This window comes from Muntiacus reevesi, chromosome 8 (genome assembly GCF_963930625.1).
Source record: "Muntiacus reevesi chromosome 8, mMunRee1.1, whole genome shotgun sequence".
NCBI classification, from domain to species: domain Eukaryota; kingdom Metazoa; phylum Chordata; class Mammalia; order Artiodactyla; family Cervidae; genus Muntiacus; species Muntiacus reevesi.
The window spans coordinates 60,268,969-60,284,828 of record NC_089256.1 but is presented as its reverse complement, the minus strand read 5'-3'; the positions used below and the strand labels follow the sequence as shown (position 1 = coordinate 60,284,828).

Genomic DNA, 15,860 nt, shown 5'->3' with positions numbered 1-15,860 from the left:
TCACTTGATCACGTATATGGCTGTGTATTGAGGAAGAGATTAGAAAAATGTTTAGTTTTTAAAAATTCTGGAGACCAAATGTTCAGCTGTTTCTCAGGGATGGCCTTGTATGCTTTTGAGACTGAGGAATCTCCTGCTTAAAGCATATGTTGCTCACAGTGTCCGTGTTGCAAGACAATCAGATAAGCAAGCAGCCCACAGCACAGGCAGGAGGACTTGGAGTTTACATGTGGGTCCTTGATCTCCTAATATCCCATAGTGAGGCATGTGCAGACAGGTCTGGCTGGATGGACTGAGGGTTTTGCTTCAGTAGAGGAACTGGTCTTTTTTTTTCTTTTTAAATTATATACATCTGTCTGTTTATTTTTGGCTGTGCTTTGTCTTCATTGTTGCAAGTGGGCTTTCTCTAGCAGAGTTCCACGTGCTATAGAGTAGGTCCTTGTTGGTTAAGCGTTTTAAATACAGTGTGTACATGTCCACCCCAGACTCCCTAACTATCTCTTCCTCTCATCCTTCTCTCTGGTAACCATAAGTTCATTTTCTAAGTTTTTGAGTCGCTTTCTGTTGTGCAAGTTCATTTGTATCACTTCTTTTTAAACTCCACATATAAAGGATGTCATGTTTCTCCTTCTCTGTCTAACTTCACTCAGTATAACAATCTCTATATCCATTCATGTTGCTGCAAATGGCATTATTTCATTCTTTTTTATGGCTGAGTAGTATTCCATTATATATATAAACCACATCTTCTAAAGCCATTTATCTATTGATGTATGCTTAAGTTGCTTCCATGTCTAGGCTATTGTAAACAGTGCTGCAGTGAACACTGGGGTGCATGTATCATTTTGGATCATGTTTTTCTCCAGATATATGCCCAGGAGTGGGATTGCAGGTTCATATGGGAGTTTCTGTTTTTAGTTTTTTAAGGAACTTCATACTATTCTCCATAGTAGCTGTACCTATTTACATTCTCACCAACAGTTTAGGAGAGTTCCCTTCTCTCCACACCCTCTCCAGCATTTATTGTTCATGGATTTTTTGATGATAGCCATTCTGGCTGGAGTAAGGTGATATCTCATTATAGTTTTGATTTGCATTTCTGTAATAATTAGCAATGTTCTTTTAATTAAATTTTAAATGTTTGGATCATTGTGCATGCATGCTAAGTCACTTCAGTTGTGTCCGACTCTGTGTGACCCTGTGCACTGTAGCTTGCAAGGCTTCTCTGTCCATGGGATTCTCTAAGCAAGAATACCAGACTGGGTTGCCATGCCCGCCTCCAGGGAATCTTCTTGACCCAGGGATCGAACCCTCATCTCTTAATGTCTCCTGAATTGGCAGGGAGGTTCTTTACCACTAGCACTACCTGGGAAGCTCTAGGATCATTGTAGATTCACATTTAGTTGCAAAAAGTAATGTAAACAGATTCATTGTACTCTTAACTCAGTTTTTCCCAGTGGGAACATTTTGCAAAACTATAGTACAAGTACTTAGCTGGGATATTGAACCCGTACAGTAAAGATACCAAAAAACATCATCACCACCACTTGCATCCCTCATTATGCCCCCCTGTAGCCATGACTACTTCTCTTCTGTCCACCCCAGACCCCTTTCTTAACCCTTGGCAACCATTAATTGTTCTCCATTTCTACCATTTTGTCATTTCAAGAATGCTAGGTAAATGAATTTTTAGTATGTAACCTTTGGGGATTGACCTTTTTGAATTCAACTTAATTCTTCGGGGATTCATCTAGGTGGTTGTATCTGTCAGTAGTTTGACTATCCATCTAGTATCCATATCCATACTATCCATCATAGTATGGATGGATATACCACAGTATGATTAAACATTCACTCACTGAAGGACATCTTCATTGTTTCCAGCTTGGGGCTATTAAAAATAAAGCCAGTATAAACTTTTGTATATAAGTTTGTATAAGCTTTCTTCATTTCTCTGAGAGAAATGTTCAAGAGTGCAATTGCTGGATCATATAATAGCCGCATGTTTAATTTTTTTTAAGAAACTACCAAATTGTTTTCCAGAGTGGTTGTACCATTTTATATTTTCAACAACAATATATGAATGATTCGGTTTGTCCATGTCCTCACCAGTATTTGGTGAAGTCACTCTCAGTTTTATTTTTGCTATTCTGATAGCTGTGTAGTGATATCTCACTGTGGTTTAACTTCTGTCAAATTTTGTTCATGTGTTTTGCCTATGTTCTAATTAGATTTCCATTTTACTGTTGAGTTTTGATAATTTCAGATTTTTTAAAAATGTATTCTACATTGTAGTTTTTTGTCAAATAGGTGATTCTTTCAGTAAGTAACTTTTCTTTTTACTCTTTTTAGCAGGGCCTTTTGCAGAGCAAAAGTTTTAAATTTTGATGAAGTCCAGTTTCTTTTTCCTTTTATGCTTTGGCATCAGGTCTAAGAACTCTTTGCCTAACCTAGGATCCTGAAGATTTTTTCCTGTGTGTGTGTTTTTGTAAGTTTTATAGTTTCATGTTTGTAATTAAATCTGTGATATTTTGAGTTAAATTTTACATAACTTAGATTGTAGGTTTATTTTTATTTTTTGGCCTATAAATGTCCAAGTGCTCTGGCACAATTTGTTGAAAAAGCTACCTTTCCCCTACTGAATTGCTTTAGCAACTTTGTGAAAAATGAGTTGGGTGTGCTTGTGTGGGTCTATTTCTCAGTTCTCCTTTGTGTTTCATTGATCTATGTGTCTGTACTTCTGCCAATGCCACAGTCTTGGTTACTATAGCTATTATAGTAAGTCTTGAAATTAGATAAAGTGATTCTTCCACTTTATTTTTCATATCAAAATTATTTCAGCTCTTCTAATTTCTTTTCTGTATACATTATAGAATATTCTTGTCTGTACAAAAAATCTTGTGAGGATTTTGATAGAAATTATCAATATATTATACCTATGTATCAATTTGGGCAGAATTGACATCTTTACCATGTTGTGTCTTCCAGTATAATTACTATACATGATGTATTAGATTTACACCTAGTCAGTTTTCCTACCTGTCTTCCCTCCCCTTCTCCCTTCGTTTCTTTTGCAATTGTAGATGGGATTGAGGTTTTTATTTTGGTGGCCATATGTTCACTAATAGCATATAGTTGGTTTTTGTGTTTGTCTTATATCCCGCAATCTTGCTGGACTCACTTCTTTGTTCTAGGAAGTTTTGTGTAGATTCCTTGGGATTTGCTATGTAGATAACCATGTTATCCACATACAGGAACAGTTTTATTTTTTTCTTCCTAATCTGTGCCTTCTCCCCTGCTACCCCCAACACTGCCCCTGCCGATGGCTGGAACTTCCAGGGCAGTATTTCTAGGGCTGGAACTTCTTCCCTTGTTAAATAAGCGTGGTGAAAGCTGACATTCTTGCCTTGTTCCCAGTCAGAGTTGTAACATTTGATTTTTCACCATTAAGTGTAATGTTAGTTGCATATTTGTTGCAGGTACTCTTTATTAAGTCATGGAAATTTCCCTCTCTGGTTTTCTAAGAGTTGTTTTTCATGAATGGATGCTGAATTTTGTCAGATATACTTGATTCACTGTTTGATAATGATTTTTTTCATTTGTTAATTCAGTTCAGTTCAGTTGCTCAGTTATGTCCGACTCTTTGTGACCTCATGAACCGCAGCATGAAAGGCCTCCCTGTCCATCGCCGACTCCCGTCCACCCAAACTCATGTCCATCGAGTCGGTGATGCCATCCAACCATCTCATCCTCTTGTCTCCTTCTCCTCCTGCCCTCAATCTTTCCCAGCATCAAGTCTTTTCAAATGAGTCAGCTCTTCACATCAGGTGGCCAAGTATTGGAATTTCAGCTTCAACATCAGTCCTTCCAATGAACACCCAGGACTGATCTCCTTTAGGATGGACTGGTCGGATCTCCTTGCAGTCCAGGGGATTCTGAAGAGTCTTCTCCAACACCACAGTTCAAAAGCATCAGTTCTTCTGCGCTCAGCTTTCTTTATAGTCCAACTCTCACATCCATACATGACCACTGGAAAAACCATAGCCTTGATTAGATGGACCTTTGTTGGCAAAGTAATGTCTCTGCTTTTTAATATGCTGTCTGCTGCTGCTGCTGCTATGTCACTTCAGTCGTGTCCGACTCTGTGTGACCCCATAGACGGCAGCCCACCAGGCTCCCCTGTCCCTGGGATTCTCCAAGCAAGAACACTGGAGTGGGTTGCCATTTCCTTCTCCAATGCATGAAAGTGAAAAGTGAAAGTGATGAAGTAGCTCAGTCGTGTCCAACTCTTAGTGACCCCATGGACTACAGCCTACCAGGCTCCTCTGTCCATGGGATTTTCCAGGCAAGAGTACCAGAGTGGGGTGTCATTGCCTTCTCAATGTGCTGTCTAGGTTGGTCATAACTTTCCTTCCAAGGAGTAAGCGTCTTTTAATTTCATGGCTGCAGTCACCATCTGCAGTGATTTTTGAAGTCCCCCAAAATAAAGTCTGTCACTGTTTCCACTGTTTCTCCATCTATTTGCCATGAAGTGATGGGACTGGATGCCATGATCTTAGTTTTCTGAATGTTGAGCTTTAAGCCAACTTTTTTACTCTTTTTCACTTTCATCACTTTCTGCCATAAGGGTGGTGTCATCTGCATATCTGAGGTTATTGATATTTCTCCTGGCAATCTTGATTCCAGCTTGTGCTTCTTCCAGCCCAGTGTTTCTCATGATGTACTCTGCATATAAGTTAAATAAGTAGGGTGACAATATACAGCCTTGATGTACTCCTTTTCCTGTTTGGAACCAGTCTGTTGTTTCATGTCCAGTTCTAACTGTTGCTTCCTGACCTGCATACAGATTTCTCAGGAGGCAGGTCAGGTGGTCTGGTATTCCCATCTCTTTCAGAATTTTCCACAGTTTATTGTGATCCACACAGTCAAAGGCTTTGGCATAGTCAATAAAGCAGAAATAGATGTTTTTCTGGAACTCTCTTGCTTTTTTGATGATCCAGAGAATGTTGGCAGTTTGATCTCTGGTTCCTCTACCTTTTGTAAAACCAGCCTGAACATCTGGAAATTCAGGGGCCATGTATTGCTGAAGCCTGGCTTGGAGAATTTTGAGCATTACTTTACTAGCGTGTGAGATGAGTGCAATTGTGCAGTTCCTTGATCATTCTTTGGCATTGCCTTTCTTTGGGATTGGAATGAAAACTGACCTTTTCCAGTGCCGTGGCCACTGCTGAGTTTTCCAACTTTGCTGGCATATTGAGTGCAGCACTTTCACAGCATCATCTTTGAGGATTTGAAATAGCTCAACTGGAATTCCATCACCTCTACTAGCTTTGTTCGTAGTGATGCTTCCTTGGCTTGATTATTCCCATTACTAAGGAGACAATGTAAATTCAAGTTCTATATCCACCTATAGGCAGGATCTTGGTTATAAATTCTCAGAGAGTACACATTTATCCCCACTGAGTCTAGGCATCCAGGCAGAGACAGACAACGTTTCTTGTGATCTTCCTGTGCCTATAGGCAGTTTTTTAATTTTCCCCCTAATTTCCTTTTACTAAGGAGATATCTTTTAAGAATCCTGGTTAAAAAAAAAAAAAAAAAAAAAAGAATCCTGGTTTTAGGAGGGTCTTTGTTTCACTTCTTTATGTTGCAAGAATAAAGGCCTCAGCTTGTTTCTGACGTTAAAACCCAAGCTCTTACATGAATAACAAATTTATAAGACAGTCTGAGTGACAGCTCAGGGCTTATTGTTTTTGTTTGCAGTTCCCTTTTCAATTTTAAACCCTGGGTATTGCCCCTATTTTGGGGCAGGGGGAGTTCAACTATGTATTTTAAAGAGTGTGTATTAAATTTCCCCAATGTTTCTAAGAAGGTTTTTTTTTTTTTTTTTTTTCTCCTGGAGATTATTCATCTCACTCTGTATTCTCACTCAGGGTTTAGACTTAATACAGCTCTAACACATTTCAAATCTATGGTTTTAGTTTCTGTTTTTGAAGAACCTAAATAAGATTCTAATGTAGTCATGAGGAATATTGATAACTAAAGGAAGCAGGATGGATGGCGCAAGAATAGCCTTTCAGAATCATAGGTCCTTCTTTCGCTTACTTCTCTCTCAGGTAATAAGGATTCTTCAGGTTTTGTTCTTTTTGTCAAAGGATTGTTAAGCAGTATATTGTGGTATTCTCTTCTTCACATAGTGTCTCCTCTCTTCTGATGGGATATTCTTCTGCACATAATCTAGGTCTTCCAGGATGTTTAAAGGAAACCATTGCTCCTTAGCTAACAGAAAATGAAAGAGCACTGCTGAAATGTTAATGCTTGGGTACTTGACAAGTTCTAGTCATAATAAGCTACTGCTCCTTCCTCACACGGTTTCTCTTTAAAAAGGCCAAAATTATGGGTTGCCATTTACTTGGTATGAATTTATGCATGATGAATTTTAAAAAATCAAAATATTTTGAAACTGAGAAATTAAAGCAACCTTAAAATAGCTGGTTTTGGAGGATTGTGGCAAAATATGGACAACTTTAATCACCCGAGACACCAGTGGGACCAACTAACTATTGTATTATTAATTTGATCTATTTCTTTCCTTGCAGATTTTCTTTACAAAATTGTGAGATAATTACACATTGTCAAGGTTGTTATAATGTTATAAGCTCTTTATTAACTTGTAATATCTACATAATATTTTATTTAAATAGCAAATTTACTTAACTGTTTTCCCATGTTGTATATTTAATTTCAATGTCTCCCTCCCCTCTGCCTCCTTCTCCCCTTTCTTTTATTATACAACTGTAGAGAATATCTTAATACTTTAATTTTTTTTCTTCTTAAATGTTTTTAGGATATATTTCCTGATAGAATTACTGGGTAAAAGTGTTTTCACATTTTTAAGGCTTTTGACACAGAATGCCAAATTGCTTACCGAAAGTATAGTGCCAAGTTATATTCTCCCAACAGTTTAACAGTACTTGAAACAGACTACTTTTATTATGTGTTGTGTCTATCCAGGGGGCCACTGGACAGAGATGTGGTTCTGATGCTTTCTTTATTGTTTCTCTGCAGGATATGGTACCTGTCATAGTTGATTACTGCCTTCTGCTACAGCGAAAGTGAGTATACATTGCCTGTCAGATTCAATTGTTTTGAATCCTATTTGCCTCTTGCTTATATTATAATATACTGCTATGAATTTGACTGAATGGTTTTTTAAAACAATGAATTTACAGAAATTTAATTCTTTAAAAATTTTCAGTCCATTTACCTAATAAAATTAACTTGTCCAATATAGATGCTGTGGGTATATCATCCGTAAATTTATGTGGCAGAATAGTGGAGATGAAGAACATAGCAAAAGAACAATACTACTTAAAGATCTTAAAAGTGTATGATTCATGCACTATATATATATATCTCTATATATATAGAGAGAGCATACATATATATATATGTGCTTTTTTTATGAATCTTCACTAAAACACAATATTTCATACCATTCAAAAAAGGCAAGATTTATTGTGTTTCCATAATGTTGTTTTTTGGATCCTCTTTGTTTAAAAGAAATCAGTGTAAATAAACTCTTAATTAGATTCTGTTTATTTAAATAGTAACTGTGTAAGTTAACCAGCCTGTGCTATTTCATAATTCTTCAGATTTATAGTAATAGTTAGCATTCTATATTCCAGGTTTTGTTCTAAGTACTTTCCATTTATCTACCTTTTATAACAAGTTATTTAACTTTTATAATAGTGAGATAGGTATCATTATTATCTTCATTTTACATATGAAGTTCCAGAAGCCGTATGTGATTAAGTAACTTGCCAAAGTTTGCTCCTACTTCTTTTGAGGAGCAAAGGTAGGGTTCTGATGCAGGTGGTCTAGCTCCTGGCTTTTTGCTCTTAACTACCAGGTTGTACCACTTCTTCAGTAGTGGAGGACAGCTCTGAGGATCCAGTGCAAATACTCCCCAAACCCTGTGCAACACTGACTTGACTCCTGAATTGATGTCTATTCAGTTTGCCTGAATCATATACAGTTGGATCATACTTAGAAAGTTTCAGTGAAGGTTATCAGGAAGACAGTCATTTGCTGTGTCAGACCTTCAGTTAAGTCACAAAGGGCTCTAGCTTCTGTTTACTTAGGGCTCATTCATTCCAGTGTTTTAGCTATAACATTATATGTAATTATCCAATCAGGTATATTGTATTCACGGTTGGGATATTGTTGAGAACATTGTTTTACTTTAAACATTGTATTTCCATTTACATTATATTGTCTTCTTTTAAAGACCCATGGAAAACATTTCTCTTATATCTAGTGGGGTGTTGTTTGGTTCTGTTTATATATTTAGTGCACACTGGCCAGTGTTAGGATTGATGCTCTTGCTCCCTTCAGATAGTCTCTGAATTTGTAATTATCGCATCATCAAAGCTGAGTTCTTCACATTTTTTAATTGTTAAATTGATAGTTCAGAAAGTGAATTTGGTCATTTTCTCTGTCAAGTTGAAGTTATGAATGATAAACTCCAAATAGAATCTTTAATATGAGTATTAAAAGTTATGTAGAAGACCTTTTTGATGGCCCTCTGTTATTCAGAATGGATTTTTTCTGTTACACTCTGGGAGCTAAGTTTGAAGTATAATAAACATCTGTTTTGAAATAAGCCCTTCCAGAAAACAAAGTCTGCACCCTGAAGAGTAATGCCTATGTACAGAGAAACACAAGAGCCAAAAACTTTTTGTGTATGTACTTTTCTTTCTCTCTCTCTCTCTGATGCTCTAATAAATATTCTCCCAGGATGATGAGAATATGTCTTAGAATTTTGTTTTATTTTTATTTGAAGTTAGAGATGCAGATAGGAGTTGCTGAGTTATATTTTTCTTGCTTCCTTATTATAGCCTCTTACTGGTTAAGAAAGAAACATAGTTTTGCCATTAATCTTACCAGCACTGCATGCTGCATTTTGTCACATGAGTGCCTTATTTGTCAACTTTTATGCTCTGGTTACTGAATTTTTAGCTCTCTAATTCTCCTCCTCCAGACTTTTTGTGCTGAGCTAAAATATATAATTATCTTTCCTAGCATGTTGTTTTTAACAACACATTACAGAGTGCACGGGGTAGCAAATATGACATTTTCCTTAAATTCATTAGAGTCACTTTGTTACTCTTATTTTATCTTTCTTATAGTAAAGCTTCATTAATCTCAGTTTATTTTACTTGGCTAGTAGTTGGTAATCACAAAAATGTAATGGACTATTGATTTAAAATGAAACTAACATGAAAAATACTCCAATAAATGTAAAGCAAAGGGGAAAATGTTGCAAAAATTACACTTGTGGCTATAAGAAAAAAATTAATGGATATATACACATCCCCCACCTGATATTGCAAATACTGTTTATTGAAAAGCAGCATGAAGCAAACCTAGAGCCTATTATACAAAGTGAAGTAAGTGAGAAAGACAAATATCGTATATTAATGCATATATATGAAATCTAGAAAGATGGTACTGATTAACATACCTACAGGGCAGCAATGGAGATGCAGACATAGAGAGCAGACTTTTGGACACAGTAGGGGAGAGAGAAGGTGGGATGATTTGAGAGAGCAGCACTGAAGCGTGCTTACGTATGGAAAGTATATGGCTAGTGAGAATTTGCTGTGTGATACAGGGACCCCAAAGCCGGTGCTCTGTGGCAACCCAGAGGGGTGGGCTGGGGAGGGAGGTTTAAGAGGGAGAGGACACATGTATACCTACTGTTGATTCATGTTGATATGTGGCAGAAACCATCACAATATTGTAAAGTAATTATCTTCCATTAAAAATAAGATAAAAGACTATTGGGACTTCCCTGATGGTCCAGTGGCTAAGACTCTGCACTCCCAGTGCAGGGGGCCCAGGTTCGATCCCTGGTTGAGGAGCTAAATCTCACATGCTGCAACTAAGACCTAGCACAGCAAAATAAATAATAAAAATAAATCAATAAAATAAAAGACTTAAAAAAAGAAAGCAATGTGGGGTTTGGTGCAGTTGTAGCCAGTCCACTTATCATTTGTCCCCTTCCAGGACTTCAGGTGAGGCCAGTCCCCATCCCATTACTTTCAGAATCTACTCCATCCTTTTTGTAGAACTTGTCATAAAAGACCACATCTGTGGATGAACCATCTACCACTTTTCACAGCTGACGTGAGGCACATATGTAAAGATTAGCAAATTTAGTAAATAATAAATAATCAATCCTAACAGGTAAATAGAATTAGCACAGTTATTGTATTTAAAAAAGAGAGAATTAAAGAATCAGTGAATTTATATAAGTAAGTACACTGTATGAATGGAAACACGGATTGCCAGTCATCAGAGAACTGAAAACAGTGATAGTGTTTATAATTAAATTATATGGGGGGAAAAAGACAATTGTCCATTGAAGCTGTTGAAATTGTACATTGCTGATGGCTATGTGAATTGGTGCTGTGATGCTTTTTGGAGATAATTTAGTTTTTTAAAATTTTATTTACTTTTTAATTGGTGAAACATTGCTTTACAATTTTGTGTTGGTGTCTCCTATACAACAACATGAATCAACCATAGTTATATATATATATAAAACATCCCTCTCCTCCCTTCCCTCCCCTCCCCCATCCCACCTCTCTGTGTCACCACAGAGCACCAGGCTGGACTCCGTGTATTATTTAGCAGCTTCTCACTATCTATTTTACACATGATAGTCTATGTATGTCAGTGCTGTTTTCTCAATTTGCCCCACTCTCACCTTCCCTCACCTTCTCGTGTCCACAGGTCTGTTCTTTACTAGGTTCATCAATGTATTATTTTTCTAGATGCCATATATATGTGTGTGTGTGTTAATATACAATACTTGTTTTTCTCTTTCTGACTCACTTCACTCTATATAAGAAACTCTAGGTTCATCCATCTCTCTCCAGCTGACTCAAATTCATTCTTTTTTATGGCTGAGTAATATTCCATTGTATAAATGTACCACAACTTTATTATCCATTCATCTGTTGATGGACATTTAGGTTGCTTCCATGTCCTGGCTATTGAAGATGTTGCTGCAGTGATCTTTGGGGTTTATGTGTCTTTTTGAATTGTGGTTTTCTTAGGGTATGTGCCCAGTAGTGGCACTGCTGGATCATATGATAGATTTATTCTTAGTTTCTAAAGGAATCTTCATACTGTTTTCCATAATGACTGTATCAGTTTATATTTCCATCAACAGTGCAGGAGGGTTCCCTTTTCTCCACATCCTCTCCAGCATTTATTTGTAAATTTTTTGATGATTGCCATTCTGACTGGTGTAAGATGATACCTCATTGTAGTTTTGGTTTGCGTATCTTTAATAATGAGCAATATTGAGCATCTTTTCATGTGTTTATTGGCCATCTTTATGTCTTCTTTGGATAAATGCCTGTTTATAGGTCTTCTGCCCTTAATTTGATTGGGTTGTTTGTTTTTCTGATACTGAGCTATATGAGCTACTTATATATTTTGGAGATTAACTCTTTATCAGTTGCTTCATTTGCAATTATTTTTTCCCATTCTGAGGGTTGTCTTTTCACCTTGTTTATAGTTTCCTTTGCTGTGCAAAAGCTTTTAGGTTTTCTTAGGTCCCATTTGTTTGTTTTGGTTTTTATTTCCATTAATCTAGGAGGTGGGTCAGAGAGAATCTTGCTGTGATATAGGTCAAAGTGTGTACTGCCTATGTTTTCCTCTAAGAGCTTTATAGTTTCTGGCCTTACTTTTAAGTTTTTAATCCATTTTGAGTTTATTTTTGTGTATGGTGTTAGGAAGTGTTCAGATTTCATTCTTTTACACTTAGCTGTCCAGTTTTCCTAGCACTTAAATGACACTTTTTTTTTTTTTTGGTATCTTTTGACTTTAAATACATTTCTAAAAGTAGAATGACTAAGGAATTATTAATAAGTACCCCAAATGGAAAGACTACATAAGGAGATATTCATTGTGGCCTTACTCATTATAGTGAAATAGTAGTGTTATCCTACAGGAATAGCTAAATAAATTCTGATACTTTGGAATATTGACACATAAGTTAGACAAAATGATAATTTTAAAGAGTGACTAGAAACTTAGCACAATGCTTATCATATAATTGCATGGAAAGAAAATTCAGATTGTATCTATGATGAATATAACTCTAACATTATTTCTGGGGATTTCCTTGGTGGTTCAGTGGCTAAGACTTCATATCCCAGTGCAGGGGATGCATGTTCAGTTCCTGATCAAGGAGCTGAGATCACACATGCCTCTTGGCCAAAAATCCAGTAATAAATAAATAAAAATAAAAAACAGAAGCAATATTGTAATAAATTCAATAAAGACTTTAAAAATGGTCTACATAAAAAAAATCTTAAAATAATAAAGTTATTCTTTGCAGAAGAACGGCAAAATAAATAGTTATTGAGTGTGGCAGCATTTGTTTAATTATCCTTTTTTTTGTTTCTGCAATAAAAGTTTTCAGCCATGTTTTTCAAATATTGAGCATTTTCTTTTTCCTTTCCCTCAATTATCACTACCTAAACCCTTTGGGAAGCAAGGGGCAAGAACTAGATAAAGAAGCAAATTACCCATGCAGATCAGATGGGAAGATTTAGATACCAGGAAAGAGGAAAGGATAAATTGTGAATAGTCCATTTAATTTTTTTCTACTTCACCATAGTCTCCATACTACCTGCTCTCATATTGGTATTGTCTTTAAGAAGCAGTGTGTCATAAGGGATTCAGCAGAGTTGAGGCCAGAAGACTGATTCAAATTCCGACTCTATCCCCTTGTTAGCTAACTGACTTCCAGCAAATAATTTAACTTACTCAGCACTTTTTATCTGTAAAAAGTATTGGGCAAATTAATTAGGATAGTATATATAATATGAGATTTTTCTAAACATAAAGCTCTATGCAAATATTGTTACTATTTTTAATAAACCTTGGAAGTAGAAATAGAAAGATGAGATATACTTAGAAGACTGAATTTAATGGATGGTTGGAATGTTCCTAAAAGTATTTTTCCCCATTCTGTTACAGGGATCTTTTATTTAGCCAGGTGTATGACAAATTAAGTGAGAATTCAGTGGCCAAAGGAGTGTTTCTGGAGTGCCTTGAACCGTATATTTTAAGTGATAAATTGGTGGGGATCACACCCCAGGTAATGAAAGACTTGATTGTTCATTTCCAAGATAAAAAGTTAATGGAAAATGTGGAAGCCCTCATTGTACATATGGATATCACCAGCCTAGATATTCAGCAGGTGAGTTTATAGGCAGTCTACTAAATTATGGAATAGACATCATTCCTTTATTGATTATATTTATCTGATTTTATTAGGCCTCACTCTATCAACCCGAATTATTTTTGAGCACTTTTTGGTAATAAGAGGTCTCATAAACTTGTATTTATCAGTATATTTCTTTGAAGTGTTCTTTATTGGGAGCTAGATTAGAAAACCCTGCAAGCCTTTGGTTTCTTTGATATCCCCCAGGCCTCTTCACGTAGAGTTTATATTTGGTAGTTGTTCAATAAATAATTATTGGCTGATCCTCCTTCATCAGTTTGTTCACTACTGCAGTTTTCATCCTGCAAATGAATTTCAACTATAAGTACTTTCACGTGAATAATAGAATATTTTTACTTTTGAGAGTATGAAGCCATTTTTTTGAAAAGTTAGTTTGTATGTCCAGAGTTGATAACTTTCATACATTGTTTTGAAATACAGAGCATAGTATAAAAAGCAAATTTTCAGACATTTTAGCTTGATTAGCCAACCTGTTGTTTGATAAAATGCTTCCAGTATATCTGAGGTCTCCAGAACAAGTATTAAGTCCTTAATTAAGGAGCAAATATGTATCTGACCTAAGACACTTCACTAACTCTTCATTTAACTCTTCAGTTTCACATTAGTCCAGTTATGAGCGAAGGCACAAAGATACCAAGGGGCTGAGCCCTATGATCTAAAATATGAGTGACTTACAAAGTTAGAAGGACCAATAGGTTTTCTTTTTTTTTTTTAATGTGCAAAATCACATGGAAATGAAGGGTTTGAAAAATGATTCTTGTTTTCTTCCTGGAAGCTCTGTATGAATGCCTGTGAGTTTGCAAAAACCAGTTCCTCTTCTGTATATGCCTTTCTGTCACATGGGTAAGTTGGCATAATCTTCACATCTGACATTAGGTCCATTGATTTGAGAGCATGTTATCATTCTAGCTTTATTTACCTGTCACTGATATAAGAGAAATTTCTAATTTTCTTCTCCTTCCAACATTTTTAGCTTTTTCTCCAACACTGGGTTAGTATATCTACTCTTTTTCATGTTAAAAAAGCAATTTAAACAATCTCCCCCTCAGATTCCTTTCTCTCTGTATCAAATCTTCTACTTCTTCCTCTTGCCTTACCGCCACATCTCATTTCCCCCTTGCAGCTGGATTCCTTCCTTCCCCTGCTCTTTCTCTCCTTTCTTTCCCACATTTTGAAAGTATTTTCTAGATTGCCTCTTCCATTTCATTCACATCCTAATAATTCTTCAACTTTGCTTTCACTAGAGTCTGTAATGACCTCCATGTCCACTATATCAAATGGCATTTCCCAAATTCCTTCAACAGCATTTATTCATTAATTCAAGAAGAATTTATTGAGTGACAGGCTCTAAGTATGCTTTCATGAACCCAGTAGGCTTGTCCTCTCATAAGGCTTACATTAGCAAAAAAAAAAGAAAAAGGTTTGACAGTAAGAGACAAACAAGTAAACAAACCAAAATATCCAAAACAAATGTTCTGTTAAAAGTGAAACAGGCAATAGGCAAAGAGAGAATGAGAGATTATCTTAGATTGTTATAGAAAACTTTCTTGATAAAGTAGCATTGAGTCTGATTGATTCTGGAATCTGAATTGCAAGAGGAATCAGTAATGCAAAGATCTTGGAGGAGAAGATTGTTATGGGTAAAAGCAACAACTGATGCAAAAAAGCAAAAAAAAAGGTATGCCTTGGGTATTAACATACTTAGTCACTCAGTCATGTCTGACTCTTTATGACCCTATGGACTGTAGCCCACAAGCCTCCTCTGTCCATAGGATTCTCCAGGCAAGAATACTAAAGTGGGTTGCCATGCCCTCCTTCAGGGGATCTTTCTGACCCAGGAATTGAACCCGAGTCTCCTGTGTCTCCTGCATTGCAGTCTGATTCTTTACCATTGAGCCACAGGGGAAGCCCTTGGGTGTTAAAGTTACAAATGAAAGAAAAACAACTTGGTTGAAAAAGAGAGGTAGCTCTTTTAGGGCAGGGTACATTTTTCTATTTTATTCTGAGTGTTATGTGAAATCCTCAAAAGATTTTAAATGAGATTACTCTGATTTGCTTATGGGTAGCAGAATGAGAGATAGGGACCTAGTAGAGAAGAAGCGAGGAAATTGGTTAAGAGCTAGTTACAAGGAGGTATACTGGCCAGAGATGGTAGTGGTGAAGTGAAGAGAGATGGCTTGACTTTGGGAATGTTTTGGAGGTAGAACTCATTTTCTGATGAATCAGACCTGAAGGTGTGGAAGGAGAGAATTTAAGACTCTTGCCTAATATTTTGGCTTGAGAAGCAAGGTGGATAGTAATTCCTTTAAGAAGATTGGAAGACTGGGATAGATCTGAGTGTAGGAGACAAATCAGGAGGTATATTTTGCAGTTTTATTTTGAGATACTACTAGACATAGACATTTAGGTGAAGATATCAAGTCAGTGGCTGAATATGTGGGTCAGAGGGGAGGTTAGGGAAGCTATAAAGATGTGTATGACCTTGACACTGCCTGAGAGGACGAGAAGAGGACCCAGAACATGCCTTTGT

General features: G+C 36.4%; 1 protein-coding gene and 1 non-coding gene across 7 annotated transcripts in view; both read left to right on the top strand.

The window, feature by feature from the left end:
- The window catches only part of VPS8 (VPS8 subunit of CORVET complex), a 315,494-nt gene that overhangs the window by 107,082 nt on the left and 192,552 nt on the right, over nt 1-15,860 (top strand). For all 6 annotated transcript variants that reach the window (XM_065943535.1, XM_065943540.1, XM_065943534.1 and 3 more), the window contains exons 21-22: nt 7,069-7,115; nt 13,063-13,285. In XM_065943535.1, coding sequence (XP_065799607.1) covers nt 7,069-7,115; nt 13,063-13,285 — 270 coding nt within the window. The remainder of the gene's footprint in view (nt 1-7,068; nt 7,116-13,062; nt 13,286-15,860) is intronic.
- Nucleotides 9,854-9,926, top strand: TRNAG-CCC (transfer RNA glycine (anticodon CCC)). The gene has a single exon. It is a non-coding gene; the product is annotated as a tRNA-Gly (tRNA).